The following is a 24,851-nucleotide window of genomic DNA, read 5'->3' on the forward strand; positions in this document are numbered from 1 at the left end:
TACAGTGGCTGTTCTGCCTGCCCCTCAGGACCTCTCTGTACACTCAACCAACATGAAGCATCTCTTGATGTGGAACCCAGTGATTGTGCCTGGAGAAACAATATACTATTCTGTTGAGTACCAGGGGTAAGTTTTTTTAAAAATTGTTTTCCCTTAGATAACAGTTGGTTCCTGGAGGCCCTTACCCTGGACTCAGGGAGACTTTGCGAACCCGGGGATAGAATATCTACAATGATCCACACCCTCTGTCTGTATGGGCATTGGGAGACTTGAAGAGGCATGGGAAATTTTCCTCTGGATTTAACAGTGAACTCTCTGGAAACACAAATGTTTATAAACACATTTTGGTGGGGATTCTTTTCAACAGCGAGTTAGCTGCCCAATGCTGAAGAAAATCTTAAGAAATGAGTTTGGCTCTCACTTGAGATGGGGACATCACTGGAGACTCAGATACTTTCGGGGTGGAGAGGGGGATGTCCATTTTCCTGACTATGAGCTTGCACCTAGGAGCCAAACTATGTGACCCTAAAGGTCAGCTGGTCCCAGGGCCAGGTGGGCTTGATTCTTCTCCAGGTGTCCAGGCTCTTGGAGCTGTTGGAGAGTGACAGGGACACAAAATATGCTCAGTATATTTCATTAACGATAAACACAAACTGAGCACCTGTGTGTGTAGGCATTCTTCTGGGCTCAGGGGTACAGCAGACAAAGTTCCTGGATATAGGGAGCTTACATCTAGAGGAGCAGACAAATAGTAAATAGATCCAGAAATAAATACACTAGATCTGCGTTGTCCAATGTGGTAGCCACTTTAATTAACTAATGTAAATTAATTAAAATAAAATAAAAATTTTTTTGTTCCCAGATACATTAGCCACATTTCAAGTGCTCAATAGCCACATATGGCTAGTGGCTACCATATTGGACAAAGCAAATATAGAACATTTCTATCCCCATAGAAAATTCTTTTGGGCACCACTGCTCTAGATTAATTTCAGATAGTGATCAGTGTTAGCAAGAAGCTAAAGGGTGATGTGATAGAGTTGACTCTGTGACTCCTTAACATTGGGTGGTCAGGGAAGGCCTCTCTGAGGAGATGATAGTTAAGCTGATATCTATAGGACACAAGGAGCCAGCCTTGTGAACAGTGGGAGCAGAGCATTTGAGACAGAGTGAACAGCTAGTGCAAAGTTCCTAAGGCAAAAAAAGCCCGGCATGTTGGAGGAATGGTGAGGAGGCCAGTATGGCAGGAACATTATACTTAGGGGAAGTGGGGTAGAGGAGGCCAGAGCCTTGTAGGCCATGGGAAAGAGTTTGGATTCCAGTCTAACTGCTGTGGAAAGCCATTAAGGAGAGAAATGCCATGAGCTACTGAGTGCTGAATGGTTTGAAGAATGGCAGGTGCGGGACCTGGGAGGCCAGTTTGGAGAACACAGCAAGGTGAGGGATGATGGTGGCTGACATTAGGGCAGTGGCAATGGAGATGGAGAGATCTGGACAGACTGAAGTTTATGCCTAGGTTTTCCTTGTCTGGTAATAGTAGGAGTAAGGGAGAATGAATAGTTGGAGAGTGGAGGAACTGGCGTGCAGAGCAAATGATTATTTTGCTGAACCACCCAAAGTAAGAGAATGAAGGCAGTTTCTTACAGCCATCATTGAGGCTGGGTAGGAGGGGCTGGTGTGACGCTGTGCTCTCTTCTTGGCTAGGGAGTATGAAAGCCTGTACCTGAGCCACCTCTGGATCCCCAGCCACTGGTGCTCGCCCACCAAAAGTACTGAGTGTGATGTCACTGATGACATCACTGCTACTGTGTGGTACAACCTCCGAGTCAGAGCCACACTGGGCTCACAGACCTCACCCTGGAGCACCCTAGAGCACCCCTTTAATCGAAACTCAAGTAAGTCACTTTTCTCCTTGTTCTTCCAGTTTCCTCCCACCGCCTAACATCTCCTTCAGGACCATGCAGACCCAGATTTTCCAGACTCTCTTTAGCATCAAAATAGTCTTGCAAAGCCAGAATATTGTGAACACAAACAACCCTAACTTGTACATTTTAAAAGTTGCCAACTGCTTCCCACATGCCCTCTCTCTCATGTCCTCCAACTTTGGAAGTCATTTCTGACTATCTCTGTCGGGGTCTGTAGGTAGTAGGGACACTGACATTGGGAATATGGAAGGAAAGCTGCTCTTGAAGTAGGGAAACAGGGCTAGGACTGCTTCTTTCTACTCTGATAAGACTCAATAAATCTTATCCTGCCTCCCATCTGGGGTCCTAATTAGCTCCGTGTTCACTGCCTACATTAGCAGCCTCTTTGTGCAAAACAATCTATACATTTAACAGAGCCACCAGAAACAGTTGTCCTCCTATGACCATTAGGAAATAAATAGTGCTTCTATTGCAATAGAATCTGGAAAATGATTGACAAAGAAGTAAGGAAGAATCCAGAGAGGTAGTCAAATATGGCAGAGCAGGAGCAATGGCCAGTGTGTAACAGAATGTGCAAGAGGTAGGGAAGCAGCTGGTCACATGGTAAACAGCTATACTGTGAAGCTTAATCAAGTCAATACCAGGGAGCCATGGAAGGAGAGAGGGTCTAGGCCAGGTCTGTTTTACAGGACAATCATCCTGGCTGCTATGTGGAAAGTGAACTGGAGTAAGACAAGCCTGGACGGCAGGGAAAGAGTGAGGAGGGGGTTGTAACACTCCAGCTGGGCTAAGATGGGTCCTGATCCCAGGAGTTGGGGAGGGTAGAGAGAGGAGAGGACACATTTCAGAGACATGGCTGAGTTAGATCAGAGCTTGGGGACCAGCTATCAGGAGATGCAGTAGGAGAGATAATGATGATGTCCAGCCTCTGAATGGGGTTGGTGAGAAAGTCATCCAAGGCAGAGAATCCAGGAGGAGCAACTGGTCTTGGGAAAGAGGAGCTGCCCTTGGCTTTGGGCTCTTTGAGATTGAGGTTCCTGCAAAATATCATATCACGGATATGGAAATCAGGCCTTGGGGCTCAGAGAGATTAAGACCAGACACACAACACAAAGTTAATAGCTGAAGGCTTGGGAGCAGATAAGATTGTCCAAGGACAAGATATAGAGGACAACAAGAACCCAGGACAATGTAAACCCCTGGGTTTACGAACTGAGTGGAAGGAAGGCTATCAGTGGGAGGCTTGCAGGTAGAGGGACATGGAGGGGAGAAGAGAAGAGCTGCCAATAGGCCCAAGGGGAAAGGCCTACAGGAGGCCCCTGGACAGGCCCTTGAGAAAGTGGTTTCATGGAATGGTGGGGGTGGTGGTCAGGCTGCAGGGTGGAAGACTGAGTGGAGCTGGGAAGGAGCAAGGCAGTTCCTCCTCTGAGACAGGCATAGGTGAGAATGCGACCAGTTTCGTGCTTCAGGAAAGGCAAAGGAAGGATCTTCGGTGGCCTTTGTTTTTTTGATGTGGGGAGAAGGTCCTCCCCTGGGAGTAAAGGTAGAGGAATGTTTGGGGCAGCATCTACAATAATCAGATCAGTCAGAGGTTACTGAGGAGTATATGAGATTGGATGGAAATCAGGAAGGGTTAGAAGATGGTGTGGCCCAAGCTAGAAGGGGCTGAGGAAGGTGAAGATAGATTTGAAGGGGAAGTTGGGATCTCTGAAGTCAGATAGATCTGGTTCAAATCCCAGCTCAGCCATTTGAGAACTGGGTCCCAGCCACATCATCTGTAAAAGGGGCAATGGTCCTGCCTAACTGGGTAGCTGTGAGAATTATATGAGATGATATATGGAAAATGCTCAGTGCAGTGCTGTCCTATCATAAGCACTAAACTATTGGTAGGTATTATTATTATTGCCCTTAGAGATGCCAGAATTGAGAGCCTGTGAGAGGAGGAGAGATGGGGGGAGGTAGAAACAGGATCAGGTAGGCTTAGGATACTGTTATAGATTGAATTGTGTCCCCCAGAAATATGTGTCAACTTGGCTAGGCCATGATTCCCAGTATTATGTAATTATCCTCCATTTTGTGATCTGATGTAATTGTCCTTCATTTTGTGGCATTGTGTAACTATTCTTCACTTTATATGTTGTAAATCCCAAACTTCTATGTTAATGAGGCAGGATTAGTGTGTGATGTATCTCGAGTCACACCCTTACTAAAGTCACCACTTACTTAAGTCAAGTCACACCCTTGCTTGAGTCACACATTCTATTTTACAAGAGATAAAAGGAGAGAAGTGAGCAGAGAGATTAGGGACCTTACTACCACCAAGAAAGAAGAGCTGGAGTGGAGAGTGTCCTTTGGACCCAGGGTCCCTGCGCTGAGAACCTCCTAGACCCAGGGGAAGATTGATGCCAAGACAAATGGAAATCTCCAAGGATTGCCAGGCCCACAGATGTTGAAAGGAGACAAGGATCTTCCCCTAGAACTGACAGAGAGAGAAAGCCTTCCCCTAGAGCTGGCACCTTGAATTTGGACTTCTAGCCTCCTAAATAATGAGAGAATACATTTCTGTTTGTTAATGCCATCTACTTGTGGATTTTCTGTGGTTAAAACATTTGGCTTCTAACCAAAATGTCGGTGGTTCGAGCCAACCAGTCACTCTGTGGGAAAAAGATGTGGCAATCTGCTTCTGTAAAGATTTACAGCATTGGAAACCATATGGGGCAGTTCTATTCTGCCCTATAGGGTCACTATGAGTTGGAATTGACTTGATGGCAGTGGGTTTAGATAACTAAGACAGATACCAATAAAAGAATATTGTGCAGAATGTGGGCTGCTCTGCCCAGGCCTCCTTCCCCAGGTGCTGGGGGGGATGCTGTTGAAGTGGCAGGATTCCAGTGCTGGGCACCAGAAGAGGCTAAGGAGGACCAGAGGGCACTGAAGATCTTCCTGCAGTGCCTATGCAGCACCCAGTACCACCCTCTGGGTCTAGGGAGCATGGGACCCCAGTCAAGACCATCGCTGGGGGCTGGCAGATGTTGCTAGAAAGGAAGGCCTGGGTCAGATGGAGATAAGGGAACACCTACGTAGTAGGGGTGTGCAGTAACAACTTGTGCATAAGAAGTCCTGTGTAAACCAGAAAAGGTTGCAGGAGGAGCGGGGAACAGGAGTCTCTTTACCTGCATCAGAAGGCATAAGATGTGGAGGTGGAGTTAGCAACTGGGTGGGATAGAAACTCTTAAGGACATTAAGTCTGTTCATTTGCGTTTGGAAAAGGCCACCCAACTTCTCTCCAGGCATGTGAAAAATCTTGTTTTAAGACTCTCCTGAGAAGTATTTCCTACTCTTAAAGAAGCCTTGTTGAGAGCAGAGGTTCTCAATCTTGAGTGTACATTGGAGGTACCTTAGGAGCTTTAAATTCCACTGATGTCTGGTACCCACCCCCAGCGAGTCTGATTTAAATCATCTGTGTGTGACTTGCTTATTGGGAGTTAAAAAAATCTCCCAGGTCAATCTCATGTACAGCTGTGGTTGAGATCCATTACTACAGAGACTAAACCAGGGCTTCAAATTGGTTCCTTCAGGTTCGACCCACTGGTGATAATTAGCATTTCTAACAAGTTCCCTGCTGAGAATTTGCATTTCTAAGTTCTCTAACTTCCTGGGAACTTGTTAGAAATGCAAATTATCACCAGGGGGTCCAACCAGAACGAAATTCGTTCAAAGCCCTGGACTAAACAAACTACACAGGGGTGGCTGGAAACATAGACATGAGCTCAAATTCTGGCTGTTAATTGTGTCCTCTGGGAAGTCCCTTAACCTTCTCTGAGGCTCAGTTACATCATCTGTACAAGAGGAATGGCATTTACCTCATTAAGCATGCTGAGGGGTGCGGGTGGGGATTAAATGAGATAAGTCTGTAGAGTGCATAGGACAGAGGTTCCTACCGCAACACTGTCCAGAAAGTCTCTGAACTGAAGCTTTAGATCATTTTTTCTAGTTCTAGTCTCAATAAAGATGAAGATCAGAGGACCCAATTCTAGCTATATTAGACTAAAAAATGGAACAGTCAAAGATCTCTTTTCCTTCTAGAAGTGTTTCAGAGGTAGTTCCACCAGTGCTGTGTGGTAACACGAAGCTTCTGAACTGAGTATGTTTTGCACAGATGGTCCCTGACTTCCCAAGTCTTCCTGTTGCCTATCCAGGCTCCTGTCCAAGGTGACAAGGCCTAGGCACACATCTTCCCCTAATGAGGAAGGCGAGGGGGGAACGTGTTGGTCTCTGAAAACTCCGTCCAGGAACTGCCTATCTTCCAAGTGTTTACTGATCCCAGTGCAGTGGGATCTAGCCCAAAACACTCCCCACCCTACTTCCCAAGCCAAGGCTAGCAATCTGGGGTGGCTCTTCTGCAGTATTTGGATCTGAGAGGCAAGCATGGATCTGTCATCAGTATCCAGGGTAAAGAGAATGCCTGTGGGGGCCCTTCTGTTCTTGGCCTGCTGATGGGAATGTATCCACAGGGGCTGTTGTCCTCTCTGTTTGGAATCCGTGTGAAAGATGGTGCTTATGTGCATGCTGTAATTTCCAGAGTTGATTACTGGAATTTGTAAAACCCTTTGATGTGCCAACAGCTTCTAGTCAGAATATGAGATGAAGAATCCTTGGCCTGAGAATAGAATGACCATTCATAGGCTGCTGATTTGCTGATTTTTGAAAGTCATCAGCAACCAGTACATGTCACTGACCTGTGTCAGCTAAAGGAATATATGTGCTCCCTACAGGTATGGGGCAAAGGGGCCATGGCTGTGATCAGTATAGACCCAAGTTCCCGTAGGTATTTGACAAGCAAGAAACAGCACCTGCTCACTTAGATGAGCCAAGGTGAGGAACAATTTCTCTAGGAAAAGTAAAAAGAGGATCACGGATTATAAAATTTTAAAACTGAAAGAAAGACTGTTTCCCTGAGTATTTAGTCAGTTTCTGTATATGGCCTCCAAGGAAAGGAACAGAAGGCTTTATTGTAGACAAGGGGTGGCAAAAGGGAATTACAGTAAGTCTTTTTTTCTTTTCATTCATTCATCCATCATTAAAAAAGCAATTACTGGGTACCTGCTGAGTACAGGAGAGTATTTATATTCATGCTTCCACATGCTGTGGAGCTACAGCCAACCCTATCCTTTCTCCATAGGGCCTGGTGTGTTTCCACCAATGACTTAGTTATCATGTTCCAGGGAAATCAGTCCTACCTGGGGCTGGCTTTGATTCTCCTCTTGTCTTGTCAACAGCCATCCTTACCCCACCCAAGATAGAGGTCACCAAAGATGGCTTCCACCTGGTTATTGAGCTGGAAGAGCTGGGGCCTCAGTTTGAGTTCTACGTGGCCTACTGGAGGAGCAAGCCCGGTGCCAAGGTGAGACTTCTAGCCCTGGCCTTTGAGCCAGGCTTCTGTTTTTCTGAGGCTTTGGAGAAAGGGGCACAGACAGACTCTGGAGGGTGGGCAAGGCAAGCTGGCCCCTGCAGGCTCAGTGCCTGGGGTGGTCTGAGGATGAGCAGGAGTGGGTGACTTATGGGAAAGGAGAGATGAGAGTATGTCAACAATCCCAGCAGGCTCTTCTTTAAAGAACAGCCTTGGTCCATCTCAGGTCTTGGCTGGGAGCCTTTTTAGGCCAGATTTGCTGAAGTGTGGGGATGTCTTCTTGCCCTAAACTCTAACCTGGTTGAATCTACAACATTTTTTCAATGCATTTCTTCTCCCTCATCAACTGGTCTTCTCAGCTGCCCTCCCTGGAATGTTTAGGGGCAGTAGACCAGGTTGTTCCAGATCAACCAGAAAATTTCAAAAGCATATGAGGCTGGAACAAGCCTCTTGAGGGTGTGTATCTGGGCAGGGTGTAAAAGTAAGAGGCAGGCTGGGAGATGGCTTATGAATAAATCTGTCTAATTGTGAGCGGGTAGGACCCTGGAATGCCTAGATGGGATGCTGTCCTCCCCTGTGGGAAGGCTGTTGTGGGCTGGGGTGGGGTAGGAGATCAACCCTCACAGAGGGGTGGAGCCTGAGCAGGAACCAGGGGACAATCAGACCTGTGGAGCTTCTGCTCAAGGTGACAAGGCCTAGGGGCCCACTCAAGACAGCAGAAGGACAAATAGGCTTTATTATAAGGATTTATATGGATCAATAGGGGCTGCCACAGAATCTATGACCAGAGCTGGCACAGAACCAGGTTGCAGCACAGCCTCCCTTACCCAGGGACCTCACCTGTGGAGGCCTTGCTTCCTTCTGGTGGGTCATCTCCATTGCACACCCTCTGCCTTGCTTACTCACAGGTCTGCTCCCTCATCACTCCTTTCTGCACATGCCTATGGCTATGGCTCCCTGTCCTTCAAGACCTCTCAGGCCTGATTCCCTTCATCGTGTACTCTCTTTTTTGTCCTTGCTTCTAGTCCCAGCTTCCCAAGACTGAATTCCTAGGAGAGGGATCTAGTTGGTCCTGCTTATGTTATCATGCCTCATGGGTTACAGGTTGCAGGTTGCTGGCCTCTGATTGGATCCTTTTCATGTCAGGGGTATCCTGATTTCATAGCAGTGTCTAGGGTGCCACCATGTGCTCCACCACCCATTCAACAGGGGCTCTAAGTAGAGGCAGGTGAGGTAGGTACTGATGCTGATTTCTAGTATTTATCCATTTGATGCCTTCCCTGCTGGGTCAGGGCCCAGTGGTAGGACATGCATTGCCAACCAGGCCAATGGAGTGGAATGGAGACAGGTCAGGACCTGGGCATGAGGGTGCATGAAGCTTCCTCAGATTCTCCACCCTTGGCAACTGGCATGGCTCATGCTGAGAAAGGAGTATGTACCCTGAGTCATCTGGGCCTGGCCCAGACAAGCCTTCACAGGATCAGACCTGGATCACAGACCTTGGGGTGTGGGGTGTAGGTGGAGGGGTGGACAGATGGATGAGAGACAGGGCACTGTGCTCACCAGCTTTGTCACTTTTGTGCACTTATGCCCCTGACCATGTGGTCATGCCAAGCCCCCTGACTCAGTCAGGGTTTTCACCTTCAGGATTCTGCCCAAATGTTACCCTGTCAGAGAGGACTTCCCTAACGACCCTGTTTACAATAATGCCTCCCATCGCTCTCTATTCCCTTGCCCTGCTTCATTTTCTTCATAGCACTTATCACCACCCAACATGTGTTTATATATTGTCCATCTTCTGCCATGTGACCTCCATGAGGGCAGGAATTTTGTCTGTTTTGTTCATTGCTGTGTCCCAGTGCCTACAACAGCATGTGGCTCATGGTAGGTGCTTGATAAATATAAGTCAAGGAGTGAGAAGGAACGTTCCTGGAAGCATCCTGGAAAGGATAGATCTGCAGCTCTTCTACCCTGGCGCTTCTCACCCTTTCCTGTCCCACCTCCCTCAGGGTATCACTGTGTTTCCTGGTCTCCCAAAGGAATATGTCAAAGTGGTAAAGAGTGGGGGCATTCCAGTGCACCTGGAAACCATGGAGCCAGCGGCCAGGTACTGTGTGAAGGCCCAGACATTCGTGAAGGCCATCGAGAGGCGCAGTGCCTTCGGTCAGGCAGAATGTGTCGAGATGCAAGGTAAGGACAGGCAGGTTCCCTGGAGCCCTGAACAGGTGGCAGCTCCTCCAGGTGGGAGTGTGGATATCTGCTGGAATCTTTTGGTTCTGGGTCTTCCCTTGGTCTCACTGACCTGTCCTCAGGCTGGGTGGGTTCCTGTGGTGAGGGGAAAGTGTGCTTAACCCTAATTCCCCCTGAGGCAGGAGTACACCTTAGGGCTGGGTGAGGAGTCACTTAAGCAGCCCTCTGGAGCACTTTCCCCTGAAAGCTTTCTGGGCCTGGGGCTAGATGTGTCAAGGCTGGTTTACCAGACGGTCACTGTCTGTGAACAGCGGGGGCTGTAGGAGAGCAGTCTGGGACATCAGAGATTCAGACCTGGTAAGGAGGCACCCTATTTTATATCACAGCTTCTTTTGTCTGGAAGGGACATTATGGAGAGTCTATAGAATTCTTTTGTTTGACTTAATCCTTGAATTCTTTATGGTCTACAATATTTGAAAACAAAACAAAACACCCACACCCCATGATCCAGCTACTCAAACACCATTATTTACATTTTTTGTATAATCTTTTAGTCATTAACAATTCTAATTATTATTTTGAATATTTAGTAAATTCATATGGTTCCCCAAAAAAGTGTAAGACATACATTGAAAACTCTCCTTTCCACTGCTGTTTCCCATGCATATATGGGTTTTGTTGCCAGCTCTACCTTGGGTAAGTCGCTTAACGATTCTACACGTTGATTTCCGCCTCCATGAAAGCAGGCATATTCCCACCTGTTGTGAAGAACAGAAGGATACCCGTCTAGCTCCTGGCTCAGTGCCCATAAGCGTTAGTAGCCCCAGTACACATAGTAGGTGCTTGATATATAACAGTTATTGTGTGACTGTTTTCTCAACTCAGTATTTTCCTCCATAATAGGGATCAATGCCAGGAGCAAATTGTGAAGTATGCTCTGTTTTCAGTTATCACCCTTCTGTGCTGTTCTCTTTTAGCACCTCCCTCGCATCCTGCCTGGGGGCTGGCAATGTGCCATCCTCCTGGTAGCAGTGCCAGGGAACACGCTAACACGGCTGGTTGCTTAACAAGTGATGCGTCTCCCTTCCTGAGAAAAGGATTTGAATCTTCCTTGGGGCTTTCTGGAAACCAGCCCTTGGTCTAGATTTTAGACAAATGGTTTTAATGGTGGTAATTTTAATCACTAGGGCACAGATGAAATCTCAGAATGTTGGCATCTGCTATCTTGGCCAATGTGTACAGCCAACTCCAGGAAACTGAGGAGGCCCAGAACTGTAGATTCTGTCTCCATTGTTGTCTCCTAAGCGTTTCTTATCTTTTTGTTTCCAGGAGAGGCTCTCCCCCTGGCACTGGCCCTGTTTGCATTTGTTGGCTTCATGCTGCTTCTTGTGGTTGTGCCACTCTCCATCTGGAAAATGGGCCAGGTGCTCCAGTACTCCTGCTGCCCCACAGTGGTCCTCCCTGACACCTTGGTAATAGTGTTCTTTTTTCTTTTCAGCATGACACTGGCCAGATGTTTGGGCCTTCGTCGGGCATGACAAATGTTTTGTGGGTTTACAGGCGTTTATAGAGGGGAGAAAAGCACTTATAGGACTTCATTTCTAACCAGAAGGGCTGGGAGAAACTTCCCTTCTCCAGGGAGTGGTGACCTCCCTGGTCCTCCAGGCAGGCCACCTCTGCTTGTCCCCAGGACCCAGCATAGCTAAGATGGCAGGTGTGCTCCACAGCCCAAGATGCCCACCATCTCAAGAGTCATGTGCAGTCTTACCCTTCCTGACAGGCCTGCCAAGGCTTCCTGGCCCCTTCCCACAATTGTAACAGCAACTATATTCAATAACATGCTCCAACACAGCATATTCAATTCGCATGCAAATGACCTCATTGGTTCTCAGGGTGAGGAGTGTGTCTGTGTGTGTGTGAATGTGGGAGGTATGGACTGTGGTTTGCTCTGTGGAGTGGGAGGAGCAATCTGGACCTGCATGGTGACTACCCATGGTTAGTGGTCCCACCTGTTTTCCCAGCTCCTCCAAGCACAGAATTTATTTATTTACTTTTTTATTGTGCTTTAGGTGAACGTTTACAGCTCAAGTTAGTTTCTCATACAAACATTTATACACACGTTGTTATGTGACCCTAGTTGCTATCCCTATAATGTGACAGCACACTCCTCCTTTCCACCCCAGATTTCCCCTGTCCATTCAACCAGCTCCTATTACTTTCTGCCTTCTCATCTTGCCTCCGGACAGGAGCTGCCAATTTAGTCTTGTGTATCTACTTGAACTAAGAAGCACACTGTTCACGAGCATCATTTTATGTCTTATAGTCCAGTCTGTTCTTTGTCTGAAGAGTTGGCTTCAGGAATAGTTTTAGTTCTGGATTAACGGAGAATCTGGGGGCCATGTCTTCTGGGGTTCTTCCAGTCTCAGTCAGACCATCGAGTCTGGTCTTTTTACTAGAATTTGAGTTCTGCACCCTACTTTTCTCCTGCATCGTCAGGGACTCTCTGTTGTGTTCCCTGTCAGGGCGGTCATTGGTGGTAGCTGGACACTATCTAGTTCTCCTGGTCTCAGGCTGATGGAGTATCTGCTTTATGTGGCTCCTTTTGTCTTTTGGGCTAATATTTTCCTTGTGTCTTTGGTGTTCTTCATTCTTCTTTGCTCCAGGTAGGTTAGGACCAATTATGCACCTTAGATGGCCGCTCACTAGCTTTTAAGACCCCAGATGCCACTCACCAAAGTGGGATACAGAACATTTTCTTAATAAACTTGTTATGACAATTGACCTAGATGTCCTCTGAAACCATGGTCCCCAGATTCCTGCCCCTGCTACACTGTCCCACAAAGTGTTTGGTTGTGTTCAGGAAACGTCTTAGCTTTTGATTTAGTCCAGTGGCAAGCACAGAATTCTTACCTTACTGCTGAGGACACTGGACCACAGTTCCGACCCTCTCTGTGGGGATAGATTCTGTGTGCCCCAAGCCAAGCAGCTACCCCGTGTTCCATCTGGCTACCTCTTTCCTCCTCCCCATTCCCAGTCCCTCATGCCCCAACAACATGTAATGACTCAAAAAAAAAAAAAAAAAAAAAAAAAAAATCCCAGTCACCCCCGGGTATAACAGTTATCACATTTATCTCCTGGGAGGAGGGTACTAGCAGTCAGCTTGGAAGAAACTAGGGCTGGAAGTGCCTGCAGTCTATACATTCTTATAGTTCTTTATCAGCCTGCAGGTGTTTTACTTCGAAAGGAGTCACTCTTGTGACACCAGCATGGTCCTCCTTTCTCCCTACACAGGAGGAAAAATTCTCCCTGTAATCCAGTCTTCAGGACATTCCTCCACCCTGTTATCCTAATGCCAGCCAGCTCTCCTCTCTCTAGTACTTTCAGGTAGTCATAGTAACATTAACCAACACTAGTGGAGAGGTTTCTAAGTGCCAGATATTATTCTAAGGCTTTATTAACCCATTTTTCCTTTTCATAAAACTTACTAATATCCCTCGAATCAGCCCCCTCTCTATTCCATTCTGAATGTTTTACCATTAAACATAAAAGCATCAAATACAGGGGACAAGGTGGACCTTCATTCCACTTTAGCAAGAACTTGAGGGATCCACTACACCTTGCGGCATTAAAGTATGTGTATTGCGCATTTGTTGGGGGTCTCCCCTGCCCCTTGGCTGTTGAGTTGATTCCGACTCATAGCAACCCTAAAAGACAGAGAAGAACTGCCCCATAGGGTTTCCAAGGAGCAGCTGGTGGATTCAAACCACCAAGATTTTGGTTAGCACCCAAGCTCTTAACCTCTGTGCCATCAACGACCCTTGTCGAGGGTAGTGTTTTATAAATATTAGGCAAAATATTTTGATAGTATTGTTCAGGTTATCTTTGTCCTTACTGATCTCTTATATAGTTGTTCTATTAATTATTAAGAACTATTTGTCTAGTTCTCCTTTTATTTATATCAGTTTTTCCTTAGTATATTTTGAAGCTCTGTTTTAGGTACATATGCGTTTATGATTGCTATGTCTCCCTGAGTAACTGAGTCTTTTATCATTATGAAATGTCCCTCTTTATTTCGGGTAATATTTCTTGTCCTGATATCAATGTTGTTTACTGTTTGTATGGCATATATTTTTCCATCTTTTAAGTTTAACCTATCTGTGTTTTATATTTGAAGGGTGCCTTCTGTAAACAATGTATAGTTGGGTCTTGCTTTTTTTTTGTTGATTTCTCAGATTCTCATAATTTCTGCCTTTTAATTGGAATATTTAGTCCATTAATATTTATTGGATAATTGATTTGGATTTAGGTTAACCATTTTACTGTTTATTTTCTATTTCTCCCATCTATTTTTTTTTCTCTGTTTTTCATTTTCTGCCTCTTTTTGGGTTAATTAAATATTTTCTCAAACTGCCCTGTATCTACTGACCTTTTATTTATTCTAATAAACCTTTTATTTATTCTATTGATCGTTTAATTATACTTCTTCACATTATTTTTTCATGGTTATTCTAGAATTACAATATACATGTCCTTAACTTTTGAGTCTGCTGAGAGTTAATATTGCTTATCTCTTCACGTGAAATGTAAGAATATTGCAATAATTTTTGCTTTAAATAGTCATATATATTTTAAGGTATTTAAAATAGTCTTATATAGTTACCTGGAGCCCTGGTTGCATAGTGGGTAACCAAAAGGTCGGCAGTTCAAATCCACTAGCCGCTCCTTGGAAACTCTATGGGGCAGATCTACTCTATCCTATAGGGTTGCTATGAGTTGGAATTGACTCGACCACAATGGTAATATAGTTACTCACATAGTTACTATATCCAGTGCTCTTCCTTCTTTCCTGAGATCTGTGTTTCCATTTGTTATGGCTTCCCTTCCATCTAAAAAAAAACTTCTTATAGTAGGTCTGGTGGTGCAGGTCTGCTGGTGAGAAATTCTCTTAGATTTTTAAAACCTGAAAATGTCTTTATTTTACCTTCATTCTTGAAGAATATTTTTGCTAGATATAGAATTCTTGGTTGACAATTTTTTTTCTTTCAATACTTAAAAATGTTGTTTTACTGTCTTCTGGTCTCAATTGTTTTTGATGAGAAGACAGCTGTTATTTTTTAACATTGTTCCCCTATGTGAAATGTGTCCTTTTTCTCTTGCTGCTTTCAAATTATCTTTTTTTTTTTTTTAATAACAGTTTAACTATAATGTGCCTAGGTGTGGCTCTCTTTATATTTATTCTGCTATGGTTCATTGAGCTTTTGAATCTATAAATCTACATTTTTCATCAAAATTTTGGAAAATTTCAGTCATTATTTCTTCAAATAGTTTTTCTGTACCAATCTCTTTTTCCTTCTGTAACTCCAACTTCATGTATATTAGACCTTTGATATTGTCCCCACAGATCCTTGAGGCTCTATTCATTTTTTTAAATACTTTTTTTCTTTCCATTCTTCAGATTGGTAGTATCTATTAACCTCTATTCTCATTCACTGATTCTTCTGTTATCACCAATCTGCTTTTAGGTATATCCAGTATATTTTGTTTTCAAATTTCAGACACTGTATTTTACAGTTCTACAATTTCCATTTGGTTCTTTTTTATAGTTTATATTCACTGCGGAAATTTTCTATTTGCTCATTCATTATAAAAATATTTTCATCTATACCTGTGTTTGCTATTTGAAAATCTTTGAAAATTTCACCCTGTAGGTCATCACAAGGTTGGTCTCCATTGATTACTTTTTTATTTGGTATGGATCATGTTTTCCTGTTTATTTTTATGTCTTGTAATTTTGGATTGTATTCTGGATATTTTGATCAAATGTTGGAGAGATCTTGAATTCTGTTATGTTCCTCTAAAGAATATTGATTTTTTTGTTTGTTTGCTAGTTTGTTTTAGTAGGCAATTAACTTGGATGAACACAAATTCCAAACTCTGATATTCCATGCCATAGTCAGTTGATATCTGTTAGTTCTTTTAACCTTAGGTGGATTACTTGGAGTTTGCCCCACACCTGCATAGTTCAGAGGTCACAAAGAGATTTGGGCAGACTTTATGTGCAGAATTTGAGGATTCTCCTTTATGGCTCTTGCCTCTCACTTTCTAACTTCTGTGTTTGCACCAAACTCTGTCCTCTGGTTCTTTAAGCCAGTAAGACTTCTACCCCTCATGGCACCAAGTGGGGCCTGTCCTTGGGCAAAGAGCTGTAAAAAATGGGAAACTCACCCTGTGATATTCCTATCTTTTAAGTGTCAACTTTTAGTTTCTCTCTAGTGACTTAAGCAAATTTGTTTTATATTTTGGTTGGAGTTTTTAATCTGGTTTTCTGTAGGAGGGTCTGTCTGATAGGTGCTCCTCTGCCCTAAGGAGAAGTGGAACCCTGCAATAAAAGAGGAATCACTACACTGATCCAAAATGATAATAATGAAAGGGAGGCATTCCCAGCTCAGGGGTGTCACTATCTCTTCCTTTCCACACTTGGTGAAAAGTCCAGTGTTCCCCATCTGGTAGGTCCCTAGGTCTCTAGGTGGTGCAAACTATTTGCGTTTGACTACTGTGCTAAAGTCTGGTGATTCGAACCCACCTAGTGGTACTATGGAGCCTGGTAGCACAGTGGTTAAGAGCTTGGCTTCTAACCGGAAGGTTGGCAGTTCGAATCCACCAGTTGCTCCTTGGAAACCCTGTGGGGCAATTCTACTCTGTCCTATAGGGTCACTATGAGTTGGAATCGACTCAACGGCAATGAGTTTGGTTTTTTAATTTAGTGGTACTACAGAAGAAAGGCCTGGTGATCTGCTTCTATTGAGATTACAGCCAAGAAAATCCTATGGAGCAGTTCTACTCTGTAGCACACAGGGTCACCATAAGTTGGAAGTGACTTGACAGCAACAAGTTTTGTTTTGGTGTAGTAGTTTCCCTCTTGACTCTGTTGTTCATGATTTCTCTCCAATCACTGGCTATTCCATTCTTAACATCCTCATTTTTCCTCTCCTCATCCCACATTCAGAGCTTCAGCAGAGTTCTCCTTCTCTGCCTCAGGATCGGGGCACTAGCATCCTCCCAAGGCCCAGCGCCTTGTTAGTGAAGAACAGTTAAAGGCCAGAGAAAGAACCATGTAAAGGGTCATTTCCTTATAGGATTTCAGGTGCACAAGAAGAGTCTTCAAATGGTGAGAACTCCTAGGAATGCTAATGCATGGGGGCCTTGCCTTAAAAAATAGCTTTTGGAGAAAACCAAGAAGCTTACATGAGGCCAGAGATAAGGAGATTCTATGACAGCATGGTGGATCATTTCATTAATTTCTAGTCTGACTCCTCTTGCATCCATGGCAGAAAGATACTGCTATCCTTGACTACCTTTTGCTGCTGTATTCTCTTTTACTATCCTTTCCACATTGTTATGTGTCTGTTTCTACATGCCTTCTTTTCCATAAGGCTTTTAACTTTTATTCTGTTTTTGCTCCTAGATTTTAAAACTGTACAATTTTTCTGAGTCTATGCAGTTCCTCCAGTGCTGTGTGAGATGTAAATCACTGTTGTTGTTAGGTGTCGTCGAGTTGGTTCAGACTCATAGTGACCCTATGTACAAGAGAATGAAACACAGCCCAGTCCTTCGCCTTCCTCAGGATCATTGTTGTGCTTGAGCCCATTGTTGCAGCCACTGGGTCAATCCATCTCATTGAGGGTCTTCCTCTTTTTCACTGACCCTCTACTTTACCAAGTATGATGTCCTTCCCCAGGGACTGGTCCCTCCTGATAACATGTCCAAAGTATGTGAGACCAAGTCTTGCCAACCTCGTTTCTAGGGAGCATTCTGGTTGTACTTCTTCCAAGACAGATTTGTTCATTCTTTTGACAGTCCATGGTATGTTCAGTACTCTTTGCGAACACCTCAATTTAAAGGTGTCAATTCTTGCTAGGTATTCCTTATTAATTGTCTAAATTTCGCATACATATGAGGTGATTGAAAACACCATGGCTTGGATCAGGCGCACCTTAGTTTTCAAGGTGACATCTTTGCTTGTTAAGACTTTAAAGAGGTCTTTTGCAGCAGATTTGTTCAATGCAATGTGTTATTTGATTTCTTGACTTCTGCTTCCATGAGTGTTAATTGTGGATCCAAGTAAAATGAAATCCTTGACAACTTCAATATTTTCTCCATTTATCGTGATGTTGCTTATTGGTCCAGCTGTGAGGATTTTTGTTTTCTTTATGTTGAGGTGTAATCCATACTGAAGGCTGTAGTCGTTGATCTTTATCAGCAAGTGCTTCAATTACTCTTCACTTTTAGCAAGCAAGATTGTGTCATCTGCATATTGCAGGTTGGTAATGAGTCTTCCTCCAATTCTGATGCCCCGTTCTTCTTCATATAGTCCAGCTTCTTGGATTATTTGCTCAGTATACAGGTTGAATAAGTATGGTGAAAGGATACAATCTGGACACACAACTTTCCTGACTTTTAACCACACAGTATCCCCTTGTCTGTTGGAACTACTGCCTCTTGATCTATGCACAGTTTCCTAGTACTCATTAGTAGATCACTAGTGACCATTAAATCCCAAACACATTCTGGAGCTGTGCATCTACTGCCATCTCCCTACTCCCTTGACTTTAGCACAGACCAGCTGTGCACTACTTATAGATAATCCTCCAAACTATTAAAAAGCAATTTCCAGTCATCCTTACAAAATCCATGTGTCTTTCCAAATTAAACCATGAAAAATTACTAAACGGAAATCCTTGACAATTTTTCAAAAAGCCCTAGTGCGTTTGTGTTTAATTTATCTGTATTAATTAGACATTTCATGTCTACACCTACAATTTTACAGTTGGTGATGGTTGCACTCTGAAATATACCATTAAGAATTTCATTCCATTCAAGTTTTTATCACCAAGTATGTAGCAATTGAAAACCATATATATATATTGTTCAATGTTAAAGATAAAGTAATTGAAGATTTTTACCAACTTCTGCTGTCTGAAATAGATCAAACATGTGATCAAGATACATTTACTAATTACTGGTGATAGGAAAGCAAAAATTGGAAACAAAGAAGACGGATTGGTAGTTGGAAAATATGACCTTGGTGATAGAAATGACGTCAGAGATCACATGATAGAATTTTGCAAGACCAATGACGTCTTCATTGCAAATACCTTTTTTCAACAACATAAACGGTACCTATATGCGTGGACCTTGTTGGATGGAATACACAGGAATCAGATCAACGAAATCTGTGGAAAGAGACGATGGAGAAGCTCGGTATGATCAGTCAGAACAAGGCTAAGGACCAAATGAGGAACAGACCATCAATTGCTCATATCCAACTTCGAGCTGAAGCTGAAGAAAATTAAAACAAGTCCATAAGAGCCAAAATAATACCTTGAGTATATCCCACCTGAATTTAGAGGCCATCTCAAGAATAGATTTGATGTACTGAACACTAAAGACTAAAGACCAGATGAATTGTGGGATGACATCAAGGACATCATACATTAAGAAAGCAAAAAGTCATTAAAAAGACAGGAAAGAAAGAAAAGAACCAAAATGGATGTCAGAAGAGAGCTCTGAAACTTGCTCTTGAATGTAGAGTAGCTAAAGGGCATGGAAGAAATGATGAAGTAAAAGAACTGAACAGGAGATTTCAAAGGACAGCTTGAGAAGACCAAATAAAGTATTATAATGCAATGTGCAAAGACCTGGAGTTAGAAAACCGAAAGGGAAGAACATGCTTGGCATTTCTCAATCTGAAAGAAATGAAGAAATATTCAAGTCTCGAGTTGCAATACTGAAAGATTCTGTGGACAAAATATTAAGCTATTCAGGAAGCATCAAAAGAAGATGGAAGTAATACAGAGTCACTGTACCAAAAAGAATTGGTCAAAGTTCAACCAGTTTAGGAGGCAGCATATAATCAAGAACCAATGATACTGAAGGAAGAAGTCCAAGCTGCACTGAAGGCATTGGTGAAAAACAAGGCCCCAGGAATTGATGGAATACCAATTGAGACGTTTCAAGAAACGAGCGCAATGCTGGAAGCACTTACTCATCTATGCCAAGAAGTTTGCAAGACAGCTGCCTGGCCAACCAACTGGAAGAGTGCCATATACATGCCCATTCCAAAGAAAGGTGATCCAGCAGAGTGTGGAAATTATCAAATAATATCATTAATATGGCACACAAGTAAAATTTTGCTGAAGATAATTCAAATATGATTGCAGCAGTACATCGACAGGGAACTGCTAAAAATTCAAGCTGGATTCAGAAGAGGATATGGAACGAGGGATATCATTGCTGGTGTCAGATGAATTATGGCTGAAAGCAGAGAATACCAGAAAGATGTTTAATTGTGTTGTATTGACTATGCAAAGGCATTCGACTGTGTGGATCATTACAAATTATGGATAATATGAGAAGAGTGGAAATTCCAGAACATTTAATTGTGCTCATGCAGAACCTGTACATAGACCAAGAGGCAGTCATTTGAACAGAGCAAGGGGATACTGCATGGTTTAAAATCAAGGAAGATGTGCATCAGGGTTGTACCCTTTCACATACTTATTCCATCCATATGTGGAGCAAATAATCCAAGAAGCTGAAGTATATGAAGAAAAATGCAGCATCAGGATTGGAGACGGACTCATTACCAACCTGCTATATGCAGATGACAGAACCTTCTTTTGCTGAAAGTGAAGAGGACTTGAAGCACTTGCTGATAAAGATCAAAGGCTACAGCCTTCATTATGGATTACACATCAACATAAAGGAAACAAAAATCCTCACAACTGGACCAATAAGCAACATAGTGATAAGCGGAGAAAACATTGAAATTGTCAAGGATTTCATTTTACTTGGATCCACAATCAACACCCATGGAAGCAGCAGTCAAGAAATGAAACAACGTATTGCATTGGGCAAAGCTGCTGCAAAAGACCTCTTTAAAATGTTAAAAAGCAAAGACATAACTTTAAGGACTAAGGTGCACTTGAGACAAACCATGATCTTTTCAGTAGCCTCATATGCATGTGAAACCTGGGCAATGAATAAGGAAGACTAAATAAGAACTGATGCATTTGAATTATGGTGTTGGTGAATATCATGGATTGAATTGTGTCCCCCCAAAATATGTGTCAACTTGATTAGGCCATGATTCCCAGTATGGTGTGGTTGTCCTCCATTTTTGCAATTGATATAATTTTCCTATGTGTTGTAAATCCTAATCTCTGCCTGTGGTTAATCAGGCAAGATTAGATTATGTTAAAGAGGATTAGGGTGGGATGTAACACCTTTGCTCAAGTCACGTCCCTGATCCAGTGTAAAGGGGTTTCCCTGGCATGTAGCCTGCACCACCTTATATCTTACAAGAGATAAAAGGAAAGGTAAGCGAGCAGAGAGGGGGGAACACGTACCACCAAGAAAGCAGCACTGGCAGCAGACTGCATCCTTTGGATCTGGGGTTCCTGTGCAGTGAAGCTCCTAGTCCAGTGGAAGATTGAAGAGAAGGACCTTCCTCCAGAGCCAAAAGAGAGAGAAAGCCTTTCCCTGGACCTGACGCCCTGAATTTGGACTTGTAGCCTACTGGACTGTGAGAAAATAAATTTATCGTTGTTAAAGTCATCCACTTGTGATATTTCTGTTATAGCGGCACTCGATGACCAAGACAGTGAAGAATGTTGAATATATCATGGAATTCCAGAAGAACTAACAAATCTGTCTTAGAAGAAGTACAGCCAGAATGCTCCTCAGAAGTGAGGGTGGTGAGACTTCGTCTCACGTACTTTGGACATGTTATCAGAAGGGAGCAGTCCTTGCAGAAGGACATCATGTTTGGTAAAGTAGAGGGTCAGGGATAAAGAAGAAGATGCTCAACAAGATGGATTGACAGTGGCTGCAACAATGAGCTCCAACATAGCAATGATTGTGAGGATGGCGCAGGAACGGGCAGCATTTTATTCTGTTGTATACAGGGTCCCTGTGAGTCAGAATGGACTGGATGGCACCCAACAACAACAACAATTATATATATATATAAAATACACACATATATGTGGAGCCCTGGTGGCACACTGATTAAAGCACTCAACTACGAACCAAAAGGTCATCGGTTCGAATCCACCAGCAATTCCGAGGGAGAAAGATGTGGCAGTCTGCTTCTATAAAGATTGCAGCCTTGGAAACCCTATAGGGCAATTCTCTTCTGCCCTATAGGGTCACCAGGAGTCAGAATCGACTCGACTGCAACAGGTATATACACACACATGTATGTGTATATATATATGTGTGTTATACATACATGTGTGTATATTTATATGCGTGTGTGTCTGTGTGTATGTGTATACCTGTTGCAGTTGAGTGATTCTGACTCATAACGACCCTATAGGGCAGAATAGAATTCCCATAAGGTTTCCAGGGCTGTAATCTTTACGGAAGCAGACTGCTACATAAATACATATATGTGTGTGGGAGCCCTGGTGGCTCAGTGGTTAAGAGCTTGGTTGCTAACCAAAAAGTTAGCAGTTCCAATCCAGCAGCTGCTCCTTGGAAACACTATGGGGCAGTTCTACTCTGTCCTATAGGGTCACTATGAGTCAGAATCAACTTCACGGCATTTTTTTTTTTAAATATGTGTGTGTGTGTGTGTATGTAAGGAAAATTATATTAATACTGCTCAGTGTATATTCCCTATTTTAAAATATAATTTCTCTTCCTTGTCTTTCATCCAGAGTTGTTTCTTCCTTTCTGTTACTCGCTTTATTCTTTCTCTCTTGCTTCTTGCCATATTCCACTGTAAAATAGATCGCAAGCGTAAGGGTGGTCCTAAGCTAGTAATTCTTCAATGGACCATCCCAAGTGTGACCTTGTGTGCTTCAGAGACAGTGGGGTTTTTGAGCACAGATGTCTCTGGGGGCCAGGCAGTTATCTCCTCCCTCCCCTAATGAGGGTATAGTACAAAGAATGTAATTCAGTAGGGAGGAGTGGTGGGCACTCTGACAAACATGTTCCATCTAAAGAAGGCAGTTGTATCTCAGCCCCAGTTGGGTGATGTTGAGTAGGATGTGAGCCAGTGCTGCCAGATATTCAAATTTCAGAAGTGCAGCCATAAATTCAGAATTTTCGTGAGAAATCTCCTGAATTTTTAATGTTAAAAGCTAATTCAAATATTTAAAAAATTCAGCTGCGCCTTGTTTGAAAATTTGTTCTAATCTGAGGGACAACAGTTTTTTGTCTTCTGAAATTCTGAGATTATGCTATTTGCTTCACTTTAATGTTCCAGAAATGTGCTGTCCAGTACAATAGCTGCTAGCCACATGTGACTATTAAGCACTTGAAATGTGGCTAGTCCAAATTGAGATGTGCTGTTTAAGTGTAAAATACACAACAGACTGAAGATTCAATGAAAAAAATAAAAAACAATGTAAAATATCTTATTAATAGTTTTATGTTAATTTCAAGTTGAAAAGAAAACATTATGGATATATTGTGTTAAATAAAATACATTATTAAATTCATTTCACCTTTAAAATTATTTTTTAAATGTGGCTACTAGAAAATTTAAAATTACATATGTGGTTCATATTATATTTCTATTGGACAACATAGCTCTAGAATTTAGAAAATAGTCAAGTATAACCCCTTCAGATTTAGGTAGTCAGTGACCTGGGAATCTGCCTGGACCAGCAGCAGTGAATTGTAGTGGATTCCACACTAACACCCCTACTCAGTGAGCCTTGTTTGTCTATGGCTGCATTGTCTATTCATGTTGATATTGCCCATGAACACTAAGTCAGCCCCTGCAGGTGCCTCTTAACAGACAAGGATCAAGATTACTGGCTCGATGAAGCTGATGTCTCCTGGGGCACTGCCATGGAGGGAAATCATTATGTCAATTTATCTCTGCCCATGTGCCACTCTTTGGATTATGACAGAAAGGGACATGGGAGACTATTGCAGAAGACCTGGAGCATCTTGGTGGAGACGAGCATGCTAGCAATGGGTAGGAGAGTCTCTCTGAAAAGTTGATGTACTGGGGCCTCTGTGAGAAGACGAAATATGAGTGAGGAAGGAATTCCGACTTATGGAGCACCCTCTCTGGATAGGCACTGTGCTAGATGCTTTACATAGAGCATCTCAGACCAGAGCATTATTTTCAGAACTCTCTGGTAGAAGAAGTTTAGATTTTTTTTTACGAGAATTATATTCTTGGCTTTTGAGGGGTAGGGTCCCAGACAGGGGAGCGCTGACCAAGCAGGGTCCCCAGGGAACTGCTTGGTAGTGAACTGGGAGATAATCTCAGCAAATGTCAGAAGTCCATGATCTACGGGTTGGAATTGTCTTTGGGCTTTTTTACTTATTGGAAGTTAAATGATCAAATAGTTGGGATTTTTGTGATATTTTTACTACTGCTACTAGCATCTAATGACTATTCATGGAAATTATTTTTCAGAAAATAACCAATTCACCCCAGAAGTTAATCAGCTGCAGAAGGGAAGAGGTGGAATCCTGTGCCATGTCTGTGCTGTCTCCTGAGGAGCTCCTCAGGGCCTGGATCTAATGGGCTTGCGAAAGGCCCAGCTGAAGCTGAGAACTTGGTCTGCACGACACAAGACCTATGAAGAAAGGTTGTGTTTCTATTTTCCTCTATGGACAAGAGGCAAAGGAAGCAAGAAGAGCCTGCCCTGTCCATGCCTAGATGCACCTGTCTGAGGCAGAGTGGTTTGGTGGACAGAGCACTGACTGAGGGTCAAGAGATGTGCCCTTTAGACTTGAGTCTGCCATTCACTAGCTGAGTGACCCTGGGGAATGTGACCTAATCTTTCTGGTCCTCAGTTTTCTCATCTGTAAAATGGGGGGATGAACTACACATCTGTTAAATAACTAAATAATAAATTTATATATTTAAATATAAATATATATATATATATATAAATCCAGCACTTGTAGGACTGTGGGGGAAGCCATTACGATTGGTTCAGCTTTTCTGGTATATAAATATTTAACAAGAACTATCTGGTGTAGTGGTTTAGAGCTTGGCTGCTAACCAAAAGTTGGCAGTTGGAACCCACCAGCTGCTCCTTGGAAACCCTATGGGGCAGTTCTACTCTGTCCTATAGGGTTGCTAAGAGTCAGAATCGACTTGATGGCAATGGGTTGGTTTTTATTAAATACTCTACACACCAGTTGGCTTAGAAATCCCACTATCCTAAGGAAACCTTAAAGAGGAAGGATGGGTGTAATGGTGTTGATGTTGATTTCACTTCTAGCCAAATGCCTGTGCAGAGGTTACTGGTTCAACAAATTGTATTAATACATATCTGGAGGTGGCCCAC

At 43.2% G+C, this 24,851-nt stretch overlaps 1 protein-coding gene across 1 annotated transcript; it reads left to right on the forward strand.

The window, feature by feature from the left end:
• On the forward strand, window positions 1–24,471 carry IL20RB (interleukin 20 receptor subunit beta). Its single transcript, XM_023735994.1, has 6 exons — window positions 1–126; window positions 1,705–1,895; window positions 7,205–7,329; window positions 9,375–9,525; window positions 10,855–10,997; window positions 23,969–24,471. Exons 1-6 carry the CDS (start codon window positions 53–55, stop codon window positions 24,074–24,076), a joined length of 792 nt encoding a protein of 263 aa, XP_023591762.1. The 5' UTR covers window positions 1–52; the 3' UTR covers window positions 24,077–24,471.
• Window positions 24,472–24,851: the final 380 nt, after the last annotated feature.

This window comes from Trichechus manatus, unplaced genomic scaffold (genome assembly GCF_000243295.1).
Source record: "Trichechus manatus latirostris isolate Lorelei unplaced genomic scaffold, TriManLat1.0 scaffold00084, whole genome shotgun sequence".
NCBI classification, from domain to species: domain Eukaryota; kingdom Metazoa; phylum Chordata; class Mammalia; order Sirenia; family Trichechidae; genus Trichechus; species Trichechus manatus.

Excerpts from the sequence above, each read along its gene's own strand:
- IL20RB (XM_023735994.1), top strand. The coding sequence starts at position 53 with ATGAAGCATCTCTTGATGTGGAACCCAGTGATTGTGCCTGGAGAAACA. Across the intron at positions 1,896-7,204 it reads CCCCTTTAATCGAAACTCAA|CCATCCTTACCCCACCCAAG; the intron begins GTAAGTCACTTT and ends TCTTGTCAACAG. Across the intron at positions 9,526-10,854 it reads AGAATGTGTCGAGATGCAAG|GAGAGGCTCTCCCCCTGGCA; the intron begins GTAAGGACAGGC and ends TTTTGTTTCCAG.